Source organism: Cyphellophora europaea (genome assembly GCF_000365145.1).
Source record: "Cyphellophora europaea CBS 101466 unplaced genomic scaffold supercont1.10, whole genome shotgun sequence".
Lineage (NCBI taxonomy): Eukaryota > Fungi > Ascomycota > Eurotiomycetes > Chaetothyriales > Cyphellophoraceae > Cyphellophora > Cyphellophora europaea.
The window spans coordinates 961,657-981,175 of NW_008481798.1; the positions used below are offsets into that span (position 1 = coordinate 961,657).

General features: G+C 55.6%; 8 protein-coding genes across 8 annotated transcripts; 4 read left to right on the plus strand and 4 right to left on the minus strand.

Annotated features, from left to right (window-relative positions):
- Positions 1 to 51: 51 nt before the first annotated feature.
- On the minus strand, positions 52 to 4,018 carry HMPREF1541_09461 (uncharacterized protein; the record flags this gene model as incomplete). The annotated part of the gene is made up of 2 exons (XM_008714135.1): positions 52 to 2,755; positions 2,802 to 4,018. 2 exons carry the CDS (start codon positions 4,016 to 4,018, stop codon positions 52 to 54), a joined length of 3,921 nt encoding a protein of 1,306 aa, XP_008712357.1.
- Positions 4,019 to 4,183: 165 nt separating this feature from the next.
- On the plus strand, positions 4,184 to 5,548 carry HMPREF1541_09462 (uncharacterized protein; the record flags this gene model as incomplete). The annotated part of the gene is made up of 1 exon (XM_008714136.1): positions 4,184 to 5,548. One exon carries the CDS (start codon positions 4,184 to 4,186, stop codon positions 5,546 to 5,548), a length of 1,365 nt encoding a protein of 454 aa, XP_008712358.1.
- Positions 5,549 to 6,079: 531 nt separating this feature from the next.
- HMPREF1541_09463 (uncharacterized protein) lies at positions 6,080 to 7,819 on the plus strand (the record flags this gene model as incomplete). Its single annotated transcript, XM_008714137.1, has 3 exons — positions 6,080 to 6,258; positions 6,296 to 6,708; positions 6,765 to 7,819. The coding sequence occupies 3 exons, from the start codon at positions 6,080 to 6,082 to the stop codon at positions 7,817 to 7,819; spliced, it is 1,647 nt and encodes a 548-aa protein (XP_008712359.1).
- A 634-nt stretch (positions 7,820 to 8,453) lies between these two features.
- On the plus strand, positions 8,454 to 10,015 carry HMPREF1541_09464 (uncharacterized protein; the record flags this gene model as incomplete). Its single annotated transcript, XM_008714138.1, has 2 exons — positions 8,454 to 9,692; positions 9,749 to 10,015. 2 exons carry the CDS (start codon positions 8,454 to 8,456, stop codon positions 10,013 to 10,015), a joined length of 1,506 nt encoding a protein of 501 aa, XP_008712360.1.
- A 1,154-nt stretch (positions 10,016 to 11,169) lies between these two features.
- On the plus strand, positions 11,170 to 12,796 carry HMPREF1541_09465 (uncharacterized protein; the record flags this gene model as incomplete). The annotated part of the gene is made up of 4 exons (XM_008714139.1): positions 11,170 to 11,355; positions 11,390 to 11,408; positions 11,456 to 11,827; positions 11,874 to 12,796. The coding sequence occupies 4 exons, from the start codon at positions 11,170 to 11,172 to the stop codon at positions 12,794 to 12,796; spliced, it is 1,500 nt and encodes a 499-aa protein (XP_008712361.1).
- Positions 12,797 to 13,528: 732 nt separating this feature from the next.
- Positions 13,529 to 15,535, minus strand: HMPREF1541_09466 (uncharacterized protein; the record flags this gene model as incomplete). The annotated part of the gene is made up of 1 exon (XM_008714140.1): positions 13,529 to 15,535. The coding sequence occupies one exon, from the start codon at positions 15,533 to 15,535 to the stop codon at positions 13,529 to 13,531; it is 2,007 nt and encodes a 668-aa protein (XP_008712362.1).
- A 700-nt stretch (positions 15,536 to 16,235) lies between these two features.
- On the minus strand, positions 16,236 to 16,868 carry HMPREF1541_09467 (uncharacterized protein; the record flags this gene model as incomplete). The annotated part of the gene is made up of 1 exon (XM_008714141.1): positions 16,236 to 16,868. One exon carries the CDS (start codon positions 16,866 to 16,868, stop codon positions 16,236 to 16,238), a length of 633 nt encoding a protein of 210 aa, XP_008712363.1.
- A 419-nt stretch (positions 16,869 to 17,287) lies between these two features.
- Positions 17,288 to 19,459, minus strand: HMPREF1541_09468 (uncharacterized protein; the record flags this gene model as incomplete). Its single annotated transcript, XM_008714142.1, has 2 exons — positions 17,288 to 18,068; positions 18,153 to 19,459. The coding sequence occupies 2 exons, from the start codon at positions 19,457 to 19,459 to the stop codon at positions 17,288 to 17,290; spliced, it is 2,088 nt and encodes a 695-aa protein (XP_008712364.1).
- Positions 19,460 to 19,519: the final 60 nt, after the last annotated feature.

Below are 19,519 nucleotides of genomic sequence, written 5' to 3' on the forward strand. Positions count from 1 at the left end.
TGCTCTATACGTCATATCAATGGCTCACATGCGGCCATGCCACCTACGTATCTATTCGACCTCGCGGACCCTCGCCCTCTGATCTTTGCAGACCGCACACCCGCCGACCAGCGCGATCTTCTCCCGGAGTAACCTTGCGTTCGTGACCTTGGGACCGACGCTCCGTGTGAAGCCTCTATCCTCGTCCTCGTCATGTTCTCCGTCTCTCCCCTTATGCAGACCTGGCAGGTAGCTGGGGCCCTCGCCCTCGGCGTCTGGGCCATGCAGCAGGTGCGAGACATGGTAGACGTGACCACACGCGAAGCCGACGAGGGTCTCTTTCTCGCCTTCGGGCCGAAACGGACGGTGGCAGGAGGCGCAATGACCTAGCTCACCACGCTGCTGTTCCGTTTTCTGTCCTGGCGTAGCAGTACCCTGCTCACTTGGTGTTTGTGATTCGCTCAACGCAGCCTCCTTCTTTGGCGTTAGAGGGACTTCGAATTTAATGCCCTTACGTCGCCCTTGACGCAGGGTCTGCATTCTCACAGCGACTTCGCTAGCCAGCACCTGTGCCACGCCGCTGGAGATGCTGTCTTGCAAATCGTATTCGCGAATCATCTTCTTGAGGCCGTCTTTCAGGCCCTGAATCTCAAGGCCACTGGGGATGCGCTTCACGAGTGTGATTGGGTCAATCGCCATGCCGACTTCGCTGAGGAGGCCAGAGATGAAGCGTGGACGTGACATGCTGTACTCCAGAAAGTCGTCCCAGAGGTCTTTGTCGTCCTGTTCCTTGGCAAAGTCGATGGCTGCTTTGACGTCGTTGAGTTCGTCGATGATGAGAAACAGTGCCTTTTTCATCTGCCCTGTCTTGGAGAGGAGGAAGACTAGTTCAGGCACGTAATGGAGTTGCTCACAAGTCTTGACAGCAAGATCGAACGTGTAGGCAGTCGAGGCGTGCAGGAAGTCGGAGAGTAAAGGTCGGTCATATTCAGCGAAGAGGGACACTGCTTTGTCCGCAAATTGCTCGACGATGATCTTCCCAGCGTCCGCGGCGAGGCTGTTGAGTCGGCCATGGTGACCCCGAAGAGGAGTACTGGGCGCTTTGGACCCGCTTCCCTCACCCAGCCAGAGGCCGCGGAGGTAGAAGTACAGAAAGACGGAGAGATCGGCGGCATCCAGTTGTTCAACGACCGATGCGGGATCAACGACACCATGCTCAGCCTCATCAACCAGGAGCTTGATAGGCTCCGAAGCCAGGTCCTCGAGCTCTTCCCGAGGAGCTGACTTCAATTGCTGCGCCGAGACCCGCAGTTGAACAAATGCGGGGATGTCATCGGTGATCGCTTCGATAAGGTGGTGATCCTTAATCAGGGTCAAAGCAGTATCGGCATCCTGGAGGCGGATATAGCATCGCAAGGCCTCGTCGTACTGGCCATCGGCGAGGAAGAGCTTAGCCAGGCATTCTTGAAGTATGCGACTATCCTCGGAGCCTTGCTCGACGGAGGCGAGTTGTCCTTCAATAGCAGTGCTGATGCTGCTGATGTCGAAGATATCAGACGGCCACTGGTCGAGAAGCTCTCTGAAGCGCTGTCTATCAATCGCAACGTAGTGGCCGAGAATAATTTCGAAGACAAGTGACGGAAGTGGTGGCGTAAGGTCGAGAGTCGGAACATACGGCGAAATCTCATCAAACTTCTGGTTCTTGATAAAGATCCACACCCAGTGTTCCCATCGCGTTGTTGTGTTGAGCGCTTTGCCTGCAACCTCTCCTGCTTCTACCCACTGCTTGGCTGCCACAAGCTGTTTAAGCCACAATTCGCCGATTCTTCGCTTCTCTTTTTCGGTGGCAGAATATTTCTCTGATTTCCCCTTCACAGTGCTGGTCATCGATGTGTTATCGGCGAAGAACTCCGCCAGACTGGCGTGCTGTCGCCCTTGTGCAGACGGTCCACTGGTCACCGAACCTGACTTGGCAATAGAACTTGCCTTCGAAGGAGTTTCTGGATTCGAATCGGAGGGCTCTGAAATGGCGCCGGCCGCTTCAGGATGCTCGTCCAAGAGCTTCCAAGCTTGCTCGTAGCGCTCCATACTGACTAGCCACTGGAGTCTGTCTGCCAAATTTCTTCTGACAGCGACAATGCAGTCAAATGGACTGAAGAGGAATATTTTCATTCCCCTGGTCTGTGCAACGTCCCTGGCCTCCTCATCCTGTTGGCCTGCGAGGGATCCAAATCCGGGAAGCCACCCGGTCAAATAATTGCGTTGCTCTTTGCCACTGAGTTGTTTGTCCGAATCTGGTCGACCGCTGCGTATGCTGTCGCCCGTACTGAACAGCCTGTTGGCGCCTAGCTTCCGTGGACCATACATGGTGGCGTCCCACACCCCCTGGCCAACAGTCTCCACGCCGGTGTACAGGCCCGAGCCGACAGTCGTCATCCCAGTACCAATGGCACCGCCGATCTGACCAAGATAACCTCTCTGAGCGAGGCCAGCCGGAACTCGCATTGGCGGTAGGATACTCAGATGGTAGTCAGGCGAGGTCAAAGTCTCGAATCTGCTCATGGTAAGGGTATCAGAGTCGATCTCTTCTTTAGTGTGGATGTCAATGAGTCGGAGCTCTGGTTCCAAAGCATTGCGCTTCCGTCGTCCCTTCTTTGCGCCGTTTGATGAATCAGTGGCCTTTGCGGATTGCTTCTTCTCGAGATATGCCAGGACTAAAAGCGTAGACGGGGTATATAACGAAACTCCAGATATTGTACAGTCGTCAAATCGTATACTAAACAAGTTAGTAAAGCTATTGGCACGGGTTCCTCGAAGCTCACATCGTGGTGACCTCGGCTCGAGGCTTACTCTCGCTCGAGAGCTTGAGAGCTTGCTCATCGCCCGGAAGAACTCGAATCATCCAAACACTGTCACCCCAGCCAACGAGCACTTCTTCGGAGCTTGCCGCAAGGCCTCCATTAGCTGGAGAAGGCGCTTTCAGGTCAGATTGAGTATCTCTGTTGTCGGATTCAAGATTGTTCTTGTCAATCCACTCAACTCTTGCTCGCCAAAACCCTGCCATGTCTTCCCAGGCAGGCCTGTCGGGCCGATCAATGTGACTGATCCGTTTCCACTCGAGTCCTGACTGAGCACTACTTAGGTGTAGGTTGGACCTCATGATTTTGATGCCCTGCTCGTTGACCCAGAGCACGAACTTGCCAGAGAGTGACCATCGAATGGTGCTGATAATGCCTTCTCCACTGTGCAAGACTTTGTCGGACCCAGAATTTGACCCAAGTCCCATAGATCCGAGCCATCCTGAGGCAGCGGCAGCAGTCCCTGTGGTCGTAGCATTCGTCTTCTGGCCAATCTGACCACCTACTGTCAGAATGAGACTTCCAGCACGGCCACCTGAGAGGTAGCTCCGATCGGACTTGTATTCGGGCGATAAAGCAACGGACTGCACGGGGCGAGCAAAGTTTCGGACTTGAACGTCCTTTGCATCCACGAGAGACTGAATGCAGACGTTGCCATCTTGCGACGAGGAGGCAATGTATATCTGGTTTGCAGGCGTTTGTGGGACAGGAATTTGCCGAGGACTGTCCTTGCCAGTAGGCGACTGTCTCGCGGGGGATGCCTCCCTCTCTTGCTGTGCGGCCTCGGATACTAATCGCTGTGTCGCATCGAGCTTCAACGTAGGCAGAGGCGGAGGGTATGGCGATATTGAGATAGACAGGACCGCGGCAGTGTGCGCCTGATAGCGCTTCAGGACATCGAGGGTGGGGAGAGTCAAGACGTTGACGCTACCATTGTCGGTACCGATGATGAGCTTCTCGCCGGCGACGAAGAATGAGCTCGCCGCATCGCCACCTCGATATAGCGAGCCCAAGTTCTTGGTCAGGTTTGCATACTTCAAGCGCGGCTCCTCTTCTTCCTCTTCATCATCGTTGCCATCAGACTCATTGCTGCTGGGCGACTTCGGTTCGGCGGGACCATCTTCTTGGCTGGTGGATTTTATGCCATCTTCTGGGCTTGAAGAGCCCTCCCCCACCGCCATCCGAGTTATAGGTCACTGTTGTCGCGTCATGTAGAAGACGGAGAAGGTACAGCGGAGCTCGATCACGCGCATGATATACGCCAAGCCTCCTCGGCTGCGGCGCGGAGACAAAGAACATCGACGGCACCGCGAATCTGCAAGCTTTCCACCACCGCCTTCTAGATCATGCAAGGCGCAGGTATTCGCCCCTTTGTGGGTCTCGGTGGTCAATTCATATGTACCCAGTGTCGCAGAGCTGGTGTCGACATCTACAGGCAACCGGGCCTGCGGCCTCTCCACGCATCCCCAATCTTTCAGCGACCGCGCCGGAGAGACTTCTTCTCGTCGAATGCTGTGCTATCCAGCCCCAAAGATGCAGATAGCCCGGCCTCAACACCCCGAGTTGAAGCTGCTCAGACGCAGAAAAGAAAAACTGCCAGACCAACCGGCGCCAAAACGTCGCTGCGGAGAGTAGCCGTTGAAGCACAGCGATCCAAAGTCGGGAAAGATGTCCACGGCGGGCCTCTCCAGGATGAATCACAAGCACCGAAGCTGGTGACTGCCTACGCTGTTGCTGAAACTTTTGACATAGCTAAAGTGGTGGAAATACTACGATCCAAAGGCTATGAGCCGGATCCTTTGAATACAGGCCTTCACCCGCAAGTCGTTCATATTCAGATTCCGACATCATCGATTTACCGCTCTTCGAATGTATCTGTTCAAGACCTCGCTGCTCATGAGGTCGGTGACGTTTTTATCTTCCCATCTGGTACTCTGGTTACCTGGGCACTACCTGAGGGCTTCACCTCTTACTTTGCGACCAGGACTCTTCTCCCAGCTGCTGTCAACCCCCATCGAGAGCCTATTGAGTCGGAAGATCTCGACTATGTGGAGGACCCCAACCGCGAGATCAGCAGCATTCGTGGCGATACGATTATTCTCGGCACCAAGCCGCATAACTCGAATGCTGTGGAGGACCCAACGTTGTCGGCACCCCAAAGTATTGATTCCGCCCTCACCAAAATCGCCTTCTCCTCTGGATTCGCACGCTCCACCAAACTCGCCGTCCTCGAGACCAACCTCTCTACCTACCTTGCCTCGACTGCCGGCATTCCCTCGCTTCTGTCGAAAGGCTCTCGGCTTCCACTTCGCTTTTCCAGGAGTTTCATTCTTCGCAAGACGGGCCAGCTCCTTCAGCTTCGTGCTCAGCTCAATCTCTACTCCGAGCTTACTGACTCGCTTCCGGATCTGTTCTGGGATTCACGCCACGAGTTGAATCTCGAGAACTACTATGACCAAGTTGGACGAGCCCTCGATGTTGGCATTCGAATCAAGGTCTTGAACGAGAAGATGGACTACGCGGGCGAGATTGCGAACGTATTGCGAGAGCGGCTCAGCGAGAAGCATGGCCTCTTCCTCGAGTGGACTATCATTGTGCTGATCGCGATCGAGGTGGGCTTCGAGGTGCTCCGGCTGTATAGAGAAGGTTTCTGGGCTGAGGTGTGGGAAAAAGGTCTAACAACAGACAAGCTGCGTGAAAGTGTGGCCTAACTGTGTTAGAGCGTCGAATCTCGGATTTCGGGCCCTGTGGACACAACTTGTCGGCAATTGCTTGTTGCGAGGCCGCTGATAGAAGTCGCGACACTTACGAATGAGACCACAGATCTTCTCTCCCCGCTTTGACCCTTGCAGAGTGATCATGACCAGATCTGCACTCTCTATCACAGCTCATCCTACCTACTTGTCCTTGTCTACTGACATTCACGTCAGCTTGTGTAACAGGAATCGCAGCCTCCGAGGGCCACTAGATGGGGCTAGTGTTGCTTTGCCGCCAAGACGTCCGGGTTGAGCTGATCGACTGAGGAAACGATAAGCGGCGAATAGACTGCCTATCCTGTGCACGAAGACACTGGTTTATAACATAGGGCGTCCAGCCGTAATGCAAGGCCGACGTGCATCGTCTCAGCTCCGCATGTCCGTGACTGCTGCGATGCACAGCACCAACCTCAAATACGACGCTCAGTCGCAACTCGCGTCCCTCGTTGGAGGCACCCCCTTTCCTCGTCTCGTCATCACCACAGGATGTATCTTGAAATCCCATCTTCCATACTGTTTGTTTCCCTAGCCCTCTTCAGCCCAACATGGGCTCGCTACAGCAAGGCACCCATACCGCCGGATGAAACCGTCGAGCATGCCAAACTGCTGCTCGCATCAGATGGGTCCAGTGCCTGTGAAGTGACTGCAAGTTTGGCGCCCGTTGCGTGAATTTTTTCCCATCTGCCCTTTACTGACGAGTAGACGCCAGTGCGCGAAACTCGCTCTCGACTCCAGCATCCCCACCTTCTTCGCTCCAGACGAGAGCCGCGAGCTGTACGCCCAGCAGCAGGGGGAGCTGGTGTCGGCGTGCCGCGTGGAGCCCGGAGGCGCCGCAGATGTCTCGCACATCCTGCAGGCTGTGAAGGAGGCCGAGTGTCACTTTGCGGTGCGGTCGGGCGGCCATTCCGTCTGGACCGGAGCGAGCAGTACGGATGGAGGGATTACGGTTTCGCTGAGTCGTATCAATCATGTTGAGGTGTCTGATGATCGCAGGACGGTGAGGCTGGGCTCTGGTGGGTTGTGGGCTAGTGTGTACAAGACGCTTGAGGATGAGGGGTTGTATGTTGTTGGCGGGCGCTCGGCGACGGTTGGTGTTGGTGGGTTGTTGCTTGGTGGTAAGTGCTTGCTTGATTCTGGGAGGGTTCTTGACATGGGACTGACGAGTAACAAGGTGGCATGAGCTACATCTCGAAGAGATATGGGTTCGGGATGGATACGATTATTGCTTTCGAAATGGTCTTGCCGGACGGAAGCATCGCGAGAATCGACGAGTCTACTCCAGAGCTCTACTGGGCAATGAAGGGGGGCGGACTATCCAATTTCGGCATTGTCACGTCTTTCGAGGTAGAGGCCATCGAGCCTCTGAGCAAGGCGTTCTGGTTCTCCTTCTCCAGCCACGCCTGGGACCAGGTACCGGCGGTGGTGGAAGAAACTCACTCTCACTTGACGGAACAGGAGACAGTGGACCTCGATGCCGTCTCTTTGCAGCTGTACATATACAACCAAGAGGCTGGCATGCCCTTGACCGTCATCATGCAGATCCATGGCAACCACACCGACGCCGATACCGTCCCCCCAGCCTTTCAGTCAACCACAAGGATACCCACCTTGGCTCCCTCACAACCTCAGATGATGACCTACTACGAGACACTCAAGATGGGCGAGGAGCTGGGGCCACCCAACGGTCTTCGCTCCCAGCACTCGGTGACGACGTTCCGGCCGTCCAAAGAGGCAGCAATGGAGATCGCAGTGATTGTGCACGACATGTTTGAAAAGGTCAAGCATATCGAAGGCCTCTACGTCAACGTCGCCATTCAACCCATTTACCGCAATATACTCATGCTCATGGCGAAGCGCGGTGGCAATTCACTTGGTCTTGAGCCGGACGAGGGTCCGATGCATCTATTATCCATTGCCGGCATCTGGGAGCGTTCTGCGGATGACGACTTCATGTTGAGTACCGTTCAGTCAAGCATGGAGGCGGTAGAAGCAGTGACGAAGAAGCATGGCGTCTTCCATCCTTATAAATATGTCAACTATGCCGGCCGCTTCCAGGCCGGTGATGTATGGATGGGTTTTGGTAAAGAGAGGCTGAAGGAACTGAAGCGCCTGCAGCGAGAATACGATCCTGAGCAAATCTTCGTGGAAGGCGGGTTGAATGATGGATACTTTAAGCTCAATAGAAGGGAGGTGGAAGCAAAGGACACACCGAAGGATGAGCTGTAAACGGTACAGGACCGTGTGGTCATGCATGCAAGAGAGAAAGCCGTTAGTCAAGTACCAATTATTTCCAATCACATGAACAAGCACCATCTCAGACCACAGTTGCCGGCAGGGCGTTCGTGGCAAGCTTTCGCCGGCAACCCTGATCCGCGAAGATGGACAGGGAATCCAGGCGGAGAAGAAGCAGCGGAGTCCCCCCTCGTGGAGCCCCCCTCCCCGTCTAATGCCACCGCCTTCTACGCCGTGAATTTTCCCAATTCGGCCAACATCCACCGGAACTCGCACTCAAGCAACACGCCAACCGAGCACATCACCACACACTACTCATCGGCACGGGAGAATGATGGCCTCGCTTCTCGACGCTACTGCGCTAGTCAATATGGATGCTTCCGTTGCCACGAGGGGGATGATGGATTCCCAGTTCGGCGGTATATGAACCTCGCTTCCCTCCCCAGCTTTCTCCGGTTTGTGTCGCCTGGATTCAGAAGTCGGACAGCAACAAATCCGGGGAAGATCCGTCCGGACTAATCTTCACTCGGCCATTTGTTTCTTTTCGCAAGGGGCAGTGAGCCTCACTGACCCAACCACCCCTTGGTCTACGCAGGCCGCTGCGCTGCTCAGCACGCCATCGACCACCATGGCGCTCCCGCCAAAATGGTACCAATTCCTGGTGGGCGTTTTTGCGTCGCTCGGCTCGTTTCTATTCGGGTACGACCTGGGTGTGATTGCCTCTGTCGTCGCGTCTGACACCTTTGCTGCGGCCTTCTCACCCGATGCCACCCAACAGGGTCTCGTGGTGTCGATGTTCACGACGGGTGCCTTCTTCGGAGCTGCAGGCGCCGGCCCTTCCGGCGACTACCTGGGCCGCCGCTGGACCATCACGATTGGTTCTCTCATCTTCGTTCTCGGCGGTGCTCTCCAGACGGGCGGACAAAGCCTCCACTTCCTCTGGGCGGGCCGGTTCCTCGCTGGCCTCGGAGTCGGGTTTCTCGTCATGATCGTGCCGCTCTATCAAGCTGAGTTGGCTCACCCATCGATCCGCGGTCGGATCACGGCACTGCAGCAATTCATGCTGGGACTCGGTGCACTCACGGCTGCGTGGGTCTCGTGGGCGACATATGTTCACATCAAGACCAACTCCGGGCAATGGCGCATTCCGCTAGGCATTCAGATCATCCCCGCTCTGTTCCTGGGTGCCCTGATCTTTTTGTTTCCAGAATCGCCGCGTTGGCTGATGGACAAAGGCCACGAACAGAAGGCACTCCATGTGCTTGCTCGGCTGCACGCCCATGGGGACACCTCGGATCCCTGGGTGCGAGCCGAGTTCGACCAGATTTCCGCATCGATCGCCCACGAGCACGCCCACGAAGCCAAATCTTACATTGAGCTCTTCCGGAGCCGGAGTAGCTTCCGCCGCTTGTTTCTCTGCTGCGCGATCCAAGCGTCAGTGCAGATGACTGGCGTTTCAGCGATCCAGTACTACTCTCCCATCATCTTCGAACGCATGGGCATCGCCACGGACGACACGCTCAAGTACCAGGGCATCAGCAGCATCATCGCTTTGGTTGCGCAGTTCTGTACTATTCTCTTTATTGACTATACCGGGCGCCGCTGGCCGCTCATTCTCGGCAACTTCTTCAACTCCATCACCTTCATCATCGCAACGATCATGCTCGCGGTGTTTCCTCCCGGCACGACTAGCAACCGCGGTGCTCAATGGGGCTTCATTGTCGTTACGTGGATCTGGAATTTCAGCTTCTCATGTACTTGTGGCCCGCTGTCGTGGATCATTCCAGCCGAGGTGTTTGACACCAGGACGAGAAGCAAGGGTGTTTCGATTGCTACCATGACGAGCTTTGCATTCAACACCATGATTGTAAGTGGTGGCCGCTCTCGGATGCTGCTGGGTGAGGAAGCTAACGTTGATCTCAGGGACAAGTCACACCGATTGCCATGGAAAACATCGGATGGCGCTTCTACATTCTATTCGTGGTTTGCAATCTCACCAATGCCGTTTTCTTCTGGGCCTTCTTGCCGGAGACCGCCCGCCGTCCGTTGGAGGAGATGAATTACCTGTTCGAGCACGCTCCATGGGTGGTCATTGGTGTGTCAAAGGAGAGCTACATGGAAGGTGACATCGAGCGGAGGCTCGAGCAGGTGGTAGAGGAGAAATCCGCGGCAGTGTCTCACGTGGGATGAGTGCGATGTGAGTAATGATCAGGACACCGTGACTGGGGACCAACTCGGTGTTCAAAGTGCCAGTAGAATGTGAGTAGTTCGAATTACAGACCCGTCCAGTCCATACTGCCATACTGGAGGCCAGGTGCAGTCAGTTGGTCATGAACCGTGCGCAACAACTTCAAGCTTGGCGGCATCGACGCCTTTTGTGCACCTTGCCAATCACCTAAAGCTATCCTTCCTTTCTCACCACAAGGAACCAGTCACTTCCCGACTCCTGTCCCCGTTTTGCTCCTGACCAACGTCTAGACGCACCGCCGCGCTTAGCAACGGCGGCAGGTGATGCTTACCGAGTCTTTCGGCTTTCCAAATGATGCGTCCTGAAGTTCCACCGCAGTTCAACGCACAGCTCCGGCTTGTATGCCGATACGCAATGATGTTGAAACCCCAGTACGGGCTCCGCAGCAGCAGCATCAGCAGCGGCTACGAGAATGTCACCTGGATCCCCTCAATGCCACGCTACTGATCTCCGAGCGCGGCGGGGGCGTGGGTGGATATCTCTTGCTCCAAAGCCTCCCCAATGCTGTGCAACTCCGGTGGATGGGGTGTCAGACGTCGTGCTGTGTCAGTTGTGGCTCGCAGTGGCACGAGCAGAAGATGGAAATCTCAACGTGACTCGCCCGGTGACAGCAGGTAGGTCAAATCGTGGGATAACCACTCGCTCCTTCCGGCAGTGCTCTCTCTTTGGGCAGAAGCGAAGGCGCGGGGTTTGTGCCTAAGAAGGTCGGCGAGATACCCCTCCCAACGCATCCCATCTCCATCAGGCATACCGACCCCAATCTGGCAAAACCGCCTTTATAGCACATACTTCCAGCATATTACAGCAGCATTTCTTAAAGCACAGCTCTTAGCAATCTGTTGGCTTGTCGACTTCTACAGACCGTCGGCCACGCTCCAAGGAAACCACTACCCGCTACTTAACCATTTAGCCGGCACCTCAGCAAGTTTCCGGCGACGATTTACAACAGAACTGCAGTCTAGTGTCATACACGTACAAATATCCTAGGACCTTGGAACTTAGCTCCTTCGTCACTCGTTGTTTTATCCATACTCCTACATATTTGTGGCTTGCTCCGCCAGCATCGTTCCCTCACTAAGCGAAGCACTCCGCAGTCATGACGACCTACACCCACGCATCGTCTCCGTCCATCGACGTCTTCCCCAATCATAGACTCAACCCCATCAACCGAAACATCTACGCTGGCTTCACCGAGCATATGGGACGATGTATCTACGGTGGCATCTATGACCCCGAGAACCCTAACAATGAACTCGTCGATGAGAATGGCTTCCGGAAGGATGTCATTGACGCTCTCAAGCCTCTCAACATACCAGTCTTCCGCTATCCAGGCAAGTGATGGGACCGATGAAGTACAGGAGAAACGAGCTGACGATGTCTAGGCGGCAATTTCTGCGCAACATATCACTGGGAAGATGGTGTTGGCCCGCGGGACAAACGTCCGGCCTTCCCTGAGCTAGCTTGGGGAACTGTCGAGACCAACCAATTCGGTACAGATGAATTCATGAAGTGGTGCAAGATTGTTGGCGCAGAGCCATACCTCTGCCTCAACTTCGGTACAGGTACTCTGGACGAAGCTTTGCACTGGCTCGACTACTGCAACGGAACCAAGAACACGAAGTATGCCAACCTACGGAGAGCGAACGGCCACCCTGAGCCTTACAACGTCAAGTATTGGGCTCTTGGAAACGAGATGTGGGGTGATTGGCAGATCGAGCAGCTAACTGCAGCGGCTTATGCGGAGAAAGCGCATCGTATGTTGTTCTCTTGGATCATAACATCAGAGGCTAACCTGAACAGAATGGGCCAAAGCTCTCAAACTCCTCGACCCTAGCATCCAGCTCATTCTATGTGGTGCCGAAGGTGCCAATTCCTGGGACTATACCGTACTCAAGCACTGCATCCGGGCGACCAAGAAAGATGACCTCGGCGAGGAGCGCAAACCATTAATCGATATGCACTCCATTCACTTGTACACCGCATCATATGACCACTATGAGAATGTCACCGCGCCTCTCGCCGCCGAGCGCAACATTGAAGTTGCCTCTGCCTTCATTGATACCGCCTACTATGAGGCCCAAATTCCAGCCAGTCAGCCACGTCCTTTAATTTGCTTCGACGAGTGGAACGTGTGGATGCCTGCCCGTGCTGTCGGCTCTTCTGGCGCGGAAGAGGATTACACATTGTCAGATGCTCTTGCTGTGGGCGTATGGCTGAACATCTTCGTCCGCAAGTCAGCCGATGTCGCAATGGCCAACATTGCCCAGTCCGTCAACGTGCTAAGTCCACTTATGACCAAAAAGGATGGCAGTGGTATTGTCAAGCAGACAACTTGGGGCCCATATGAGCTGTTCTGCAAGTATATGAAGGGTCATCTCATCGCCGTTCAACTCGCATGTGATGATTACAAGGGTAAGACATTCAAAGACTACACTCGCGTTACCAGAAAGACGCCTTACCTCGACGTCTCGGCCACGTACGATGATACTGAGGGCATGGTCAACCTCTGTGTGGTGAACATGCATAAGGAGGACGACTATGACACGAAGCTGGGTGGCGTGAGTGGCAAGGTGCAGGTCTTTGAGGTCAACGGCGAGGCGATTGACGTTACCAACATGAAGGGCGAGCAAAAGGTGGACATTCAGGAGAAGGAAGCCGAGGTGAAGGAGGGCCGATATGTGTTCCCAAAGCACAGTGTGACGTTGCTGAGATGGAAGGCGTGAGCACGGACCTGTCGGCAAGCGGTCTGGCCGAGCTGGGGAGGAATAGATGAATGAGTCGCATTGGCCGACGACGCGGCGTGCTTGAGCTTGACACCCTATATCTATCTTTCGGCTTGTCTTGGATAGAGTAATTAGGACCTTCGTTTGACTTGGCTATACTGACCCTCTCTGACATGCATTCCGGACGACGCAAGCACCGCCAGTGAAACGCCGCACATCGTCGCGAAGTTTGAACTCAAGCGGATGGTGTGTGCATCTATATCACCATATCCACGCCCCGAGTCCCTAGGTGTGTCAAAGTTCTGGCACGTGGGCTGGCTGTGATGAGGTTTTTATTCACTCAGCTCAGCTCCTCCCCGCGTCATTCGATGGGAGAATGTCCGTAGGCCTCGTACGGGGAAGGGTTATTGTGGTGTCACAAGTAGGTAGGTAGGTAGGTACGTAGGTCAGAAAGAAAAGTCTCTGTTTCTGTTTCTAATCCGTTGCGTTGCGTTTCGTTGCGTTTCGTCTTCTTGAGTCTAGACTCTAGGAAGCGCTCGGTCGCCGTCATGAATCGCCTCGCCTCGCCATTTTAATTGTACAGTACAGCTTGCTTCCAGTCCGTGGATGCCTCGTGGCACCGTGCTTCGCCCGTTGCGCGCCTCCGCCTGAACGCCATGCTTCAACATCATAATCATCTCGTCACAGGATCGCTCGCTCCAGGACCGTATCAATGCATGAGACCAGAAACACTCAAACCTCCATCGCCCTCTCCCTTCCAATGCGCCGTAATGCGTCCCTTCTGCAGCCCCAGCAGTACAATACACCACAATCCCAGCAGACGTAGGCCAGCAGCGTCCTCTTTCTGCGGACTTCCGCCTTCTGTAGCTCTTGTAGCTCTTTCTCATCCATGGCAAGCCCAGCCAATTTGTCTTTCTCAACTTCTGTCTTCACATCATCCTTACCTGCCGCGCCAGTCTTTGCAAGATCTTCAATGCTTGCATCTTGGCGGGCGAGAGTTAGGGTGGCAGATGGTGTAGGAGAGCGGCCTCGCCGCCGATTCAGTCGGCCCTTCCGGCCTTTTGCATGTGAATCTCCCATCTTATTGTCTTTCACTACCGTTTGTGGCCCAGGTAGATGCACGGTCTTGAAACAACACATGCACTCCACTGCTAGACCCTTCTGCCTGTCTAGATTCTTGACCCAGTGGTCAGGGACGGATTCGATGTTGAAGACTCGGAACTTGTGTTGGCAACCCCACACATCGAAACTTTCATCAACTGGCTCGTCGCCGAAGTCGAGCGATCGTGCTTCCCAGTCCTCTGGATCAGGGTCATCGAGATTCGTGACTGTATTAGATGTGCTTTCTTCGGGGGCTTGAGCACTGTCTTGGGCGGTAGAAGGTGCTGGTCCAGCTTCGTCAGTCAGTACTTCGGTTGCGCTCTGGGCGGTGGTGTCTCCTGCCGGCCTCGGTCCTGCGAGCGACTCTTCTGTGACTGGAGAAGAATCTGGATCTGCCGTTGGTGTGTCGTGGTGCGAGCTTGACAAAGGCGCTGGTTCCTCTGGATTGCCGATTGATGTATGCTGTGTACTCTCCGGTCCGTTGCCAGACACAGTGGGAAGATCGGAGCTGCCAGCGAACGGTGCCGAATTATTGAGGGCATTGTCATCTGATACGTGCTCATCTGCCGTGCCATTCTGCTGCGTCTGTTGCTGTGATTCTGCAGAGACTTCTCCATCTTGAACTTCTTCCTCGTCGTCACTCACCTCATCAGGGACATCGCTCTCCTGGGTCGCATCGCCGTCTTCTCTCGCATGATCGCAAGGCTTGCGATAGCATGCTTGCATTGGCCGCCTACAGTCCCAGCACCAATGTGCCCCACACTGGCATCGCACATGAGCACAGCCATACATCCGCATTAACCCAGTACCACATTTCGGACACAGCTTGTAGTTGTAGGTCTCGACAATGGCCTTTTCTTCTTTGCGCTCACATGTGTGGCCTTCGTCCGCGACTTGCCGACACCGGAAGCAGGACTGGGTGGCGCAAAGGGGGCAAGTGACGTGGCCATCCTTGACATCAAGCATGCGTGGCGGAATGAAGGCGGAGCAGGTCTGCACGGGACAATAGTAGGGATTCGGAGTGTTGGTTTCGTCGTAGCGTTCCTTATAACGTTGCAGTTCCGCCGGTTCGAGCACGCCAGTGGCTACTCCTGGATACAAGACACGGTCACAGCAGCGGGCCGGCATGCGTTCGTGGTCGCTCAAGGCAATGGTGAAAGTGTGTTCGACACAGTTGTAGCAGAGAGTGCTCTTGCAATGGCGGCAGGGGCGCAGGTACTCCTCATTCTCAATAGCATCGGTGCAGAAGTCGCATGTTAGGGTCTTGCCTTGGAAAGGGCTGCGTTTCAGGCGTTTGCGGGGGAGCGATGAGGCTTCCTCGTCATCAGCGAGAGTCATCGTATCGAAGGTCAGACCGGCAGCGTGGAGGTCGTCGAGAAGAGGAGGGCCTAGAGATGTCGACTTTGAGAAGCGGTTGGTGAGGAAATTCAGGTTGAGGTTCAGTGGATTGGTGAAGAGGAAGGTACGCCCCGCGTGTCTCGCGCTTGTGCTTGTGCTTGCTTGGTTGGTCCGCTGGGAGGTAAGTGCTGCTTCTGTAGTAGGAGATGCGTGTGAATCACTTGTCACTGTGCCAGCCTGCTCTTCACCCAGTTGGCGAGTGCGGCGACGGAACGTGAACAGGCGATTTATGCAAGACATGCCTGCTCCCATCCTCAAGGAATCTGAGAAGAATACCGTGATGAATCTACCAGAAGAGAAGACGTTTTTGCCCGACTTACCTGCATTCTATATGCCCCTCCATGGCCGCATCTCGCAGGCTGGCCACCTGTTTGGCCTGGCTATTGAGTCACTCACTGGCTGTTCAATGGGTCTTGTGGGGTGGTTGCCTGCTTCGCCCCGGTTCGCCGGGGCTGATGCCTACACCGGTTGCGGCTAGGCGCAGGTGCCTGGTCCTCGACTGCGAGCCACATGTAGCGCCTATTTGACGAGTTGTGACTCCGAGAGCATGTGTTGATGGGTATAGTGAGATGAGTGAGATGAAAGGAACCTTTGAAAGAGCTCGAGCTGGTCCCTGCAAGGTGAGATCACAGCTGCTGTTGTGGGGTGGCCCTAGCGGGACGATCACCCCAACTTCTAGCCCCCATGTACCCCAGCCTTACCCTCTTCAGGGGTGGTCATGCTCCCCAAAAGGGCTGGAGCACTATGCTGGTGCCGACAACCCAGTCATATTCTCGATGTCAACACACTGCCATTTACGCCTACAAGCAACCCTGAGCCACGAAGGATCCGACGTTGACTCAATAACCATCACCAAAACCCCACAGCAGCTTACGACCCTAATGCACCCAAAGTCCTTCAAGAAAGACTCATAACTCAATACCCACCTCCCAACCCACAATCAGCAAGCCCCCTCCCTCACCACCTCCCACCTCCCCTCGCCCACCTCACTCTCGAGATCCCACCCCTCAGCCAACGGCACCTGCAACGCCACTGACTCCTCGTCGCCGGGATAAAACGTCAAATGCCCCTTCCCCAGCACATCGAGCGCCAGCACCATCTGGCCTTCTACCCGCTCCCCATGGCTTCCATCCTTCTTCCCTCCGCTTCCTCCCTGAATCCTCACCTCATCTCCATCCGCCGTCCTCACCAACGCCCTCCCCCTCAGCAGCACAAACCACATCGGCGCTGGCGGCCGATGCCACCCCTCCTCGCTGCGCGGCGGCAGCACCACCATCGTCACGTTCGTGGCCGGTCCCAAGAAACTCGAGGCTCCGACGGTGGGGTACGTCGTGAAAGGGTGGGATGCGCGGAGGCACTGGAGGTAAGAGTCATGATGGGGCGCTACGGCGGTGGAGCGGACGGCCGTAACGAGGAGGTGGGACGGGGATGAAGGTGTGGCGGCGATAGGGTGTTGCGAGGCGGGCGGGTGCGAGTTGGCGAGGGTGAGGTAGAGGAGCGTGGTGATGGCGATGCGGAGGATTTGGATCGTGGAGGTGGGGGATAGGATGCTTCGGGATAATAGAGACGCCATGGGTGTGAGAAGCAAGGAGCGGTGCAGCGTCTAGACGAGTTGGAGGGTTGGCGTGACTTTATGGTGAACGACGTCGACGTAGAGGCTGCCGTGTAGGTGCACGTGACCCAGTCAAGGGAGGGCGGCACGAGTGTAGTCGATACTGCGTAGGTACGTTGGTGAAAGACGAGGAGAAGGACGCCTTATTGAGGGGGAAAGCTCGACGCCTTTTGACGCCGGCTATGCCAAGAACCCTGGCGTACAACGAACGCCCGCCTTATACCCCGGGTGGAATGCTTCAAGATATCGGAACACATGCTTAGGCCTCTTATGACTGGACCATTGATCTACCTCATCTATAGCGTCACACCAGATTCAGATCTGCACCATCGTCTATCCTACCTTTGCCACTCCCCAATATTTGACTCTCGTAGCTCATGTCACGCCTTCGGTGAGAAAGCGCTCTGCACGCTCCCATACCCTTGTGGACACGCCCTGCCCAACGCCACACTCCCGCTGCGCATATAACACGCCCTCGCCTCCGCGCACGCGGTGCTCGTGCAATTCGGCGTCTTGACGCTCATTCGGCCCTGCAGCATATTCTGCACGCTCGCCAGACTCGTGTTGCGCGCGACCTGCTCGCTGACTAGGTGCCAGAACGTGGCGTTCAGCGGCGCGGCATCCGGCCAGGAGACGCTGGGCCCGTACGTGTCGCGCGTGCTGTACTCGAGCTCGAAGACTGGGCCGGTGTCGGAACTCGAGGGGTCGGGGAGGACCCGGTTGGCGCTCACGGCGCTGTAGTATGTGAAGGCGTCGTAGATCTGGAAGTCGCCCGTGTCGACGAGGTACATGCGGAAGGAGGGGTTGACGTTGGTGAGTGGGGTGAGGCTGGGGCCGATCCAGCCGACGGTCTGTGCGGTTGCGGCGGACTGGGTGGTGGCGTTGTTGGCGTAGTAGATCATCAGCTCGTCTTCGTGCGTGTGGCCGAAGAAGACGCCCGCGATGACGTGCGGGCTAAAGCGGTCGATGATCTGGTAGAAGAGGTCGGTGGGGTTGGGGAGTGGGTTCGTGCCGTCCCAGCCTGTGAGCACGTGGCCGATGATCCAGACGCGCTCCGAGGCCGCTTCGGCGGCGAGGAGCTCCTTACTGAGGAAGAGCTGGATGCCTGACGGGTCTGGGTTGGTCGTGTTGATGAAGTTGAGGTAGTTGTTGCGGTACCAGCTATAGACACGGGGGAACTCGAATCAGTGACCAGACTCAAAAACTTGGGAATAGATTAGGGCGCAAAGAGATCATTGCACTTACAAATCTGTGTTTATGGTGATAATTCGGAGTTTCGGGTAAGTTGGATGGTTGATACTATAAGCTCCGTAGTGCATGCGAGCCTGGCGCGCGGCCGAGTCGGAGATCCAATCGTTGTGTTTCCAGAGACCGGCAACGTGCTCGAAATTCCACGACTGCTGTTGGCCGAGGGCGCCCGGGAGGGAGTGCGGGCTGTCAATGGCCTCCGGATTGGTGTCGTGGTTACCGAGGGCGACGAAGATGGGGCCAGACGGGATGTAGTGTTTGAGCATACCATAGACAGCGGTCTCGGCGTAGAGAGTGTAGTTCCGAGAGAGTTCGTTCTGGTCTTCGTGCGAGGTCAGGTCTCCCGTGAAGATTGACCAGGCGAATTGCTCGTCGGTGGACTTGTTGTCGTAGCTCGTTCCTGTCAAGGGGCCGATCGACTGCAGGGCGGCCGCGACCAAGTAGTAGGGCGAGTCGCACTTGTACTCGCCATATAGGGTGGCGGGGAGGGTGACGTTGCCAGACTTCGGGTTGCCTTGGGGACGACAGCAGAGGCCGCCTCCACCGGTGCAGTTAGCCTCGCTACCAATCAGGTACCGTGGATCCAGATGAAAGTCTGAGCCATGCCAGACCTTGACGAGCTCGCCACTTGGTTTGGGCACAGTGACGTTGTCGGGCTTTGGTCCGAAGAAAGACGTGGTGTCAGAGGGAATGGTATGAGGCCGCGGACAGAAGGTGGAGCTGAGACGATTGCAGATGGCTTGTCCATCCTCCTTCATGTCTGCCAGAGCCAACACCTGAGTCCAAACAGCTCCGAAATCTTCAGCAGTATACTCGACCTCGCAAGAGTCATTCGACATGAACTTTGTCTGTTGGCATAGCGAAATGAGCAACTGTGGCACCATCTTCGGTACCCTCTGCGCGACATACTGCCCGACTTCTAATGCAGAAACGCACTTGGTGCAATTGGATCCATCCCCACCAAGGATGTTCTCGAGTTGACCTTGAGCTTCGGCGATGATGGCCGTACCATTGCTGAACGTGCCGATGGGCTCAGGAAAGTAAACTGGATCCTCGCCCTCCTGCGGGATTGTCTCTGGGTTGGTCAGCTCCAGAGGAAAGGTGTAGTTTAGCACCTCATCGTGGATAATAGGCTGTGGCTGCTGAGTGGGTGATGGGGGAATGTAGTAGGCCGGAAAGAGTGAAGTTGGGAAGCCTGCCGGCACCGTGTATGCCAGCTGTGTCTGCTGGTTGTTCTGTGCTGTAGCTTGCTCGCAAGTGCACGCAGCAATGGCCAACGCCGAGAATAGGTAAGTCCGCGCCATCTCTATCAGGTCACAGAGTCTTGCCAGCAATGGTAGAGCCGGGCCAGTAGGACTGCCAGA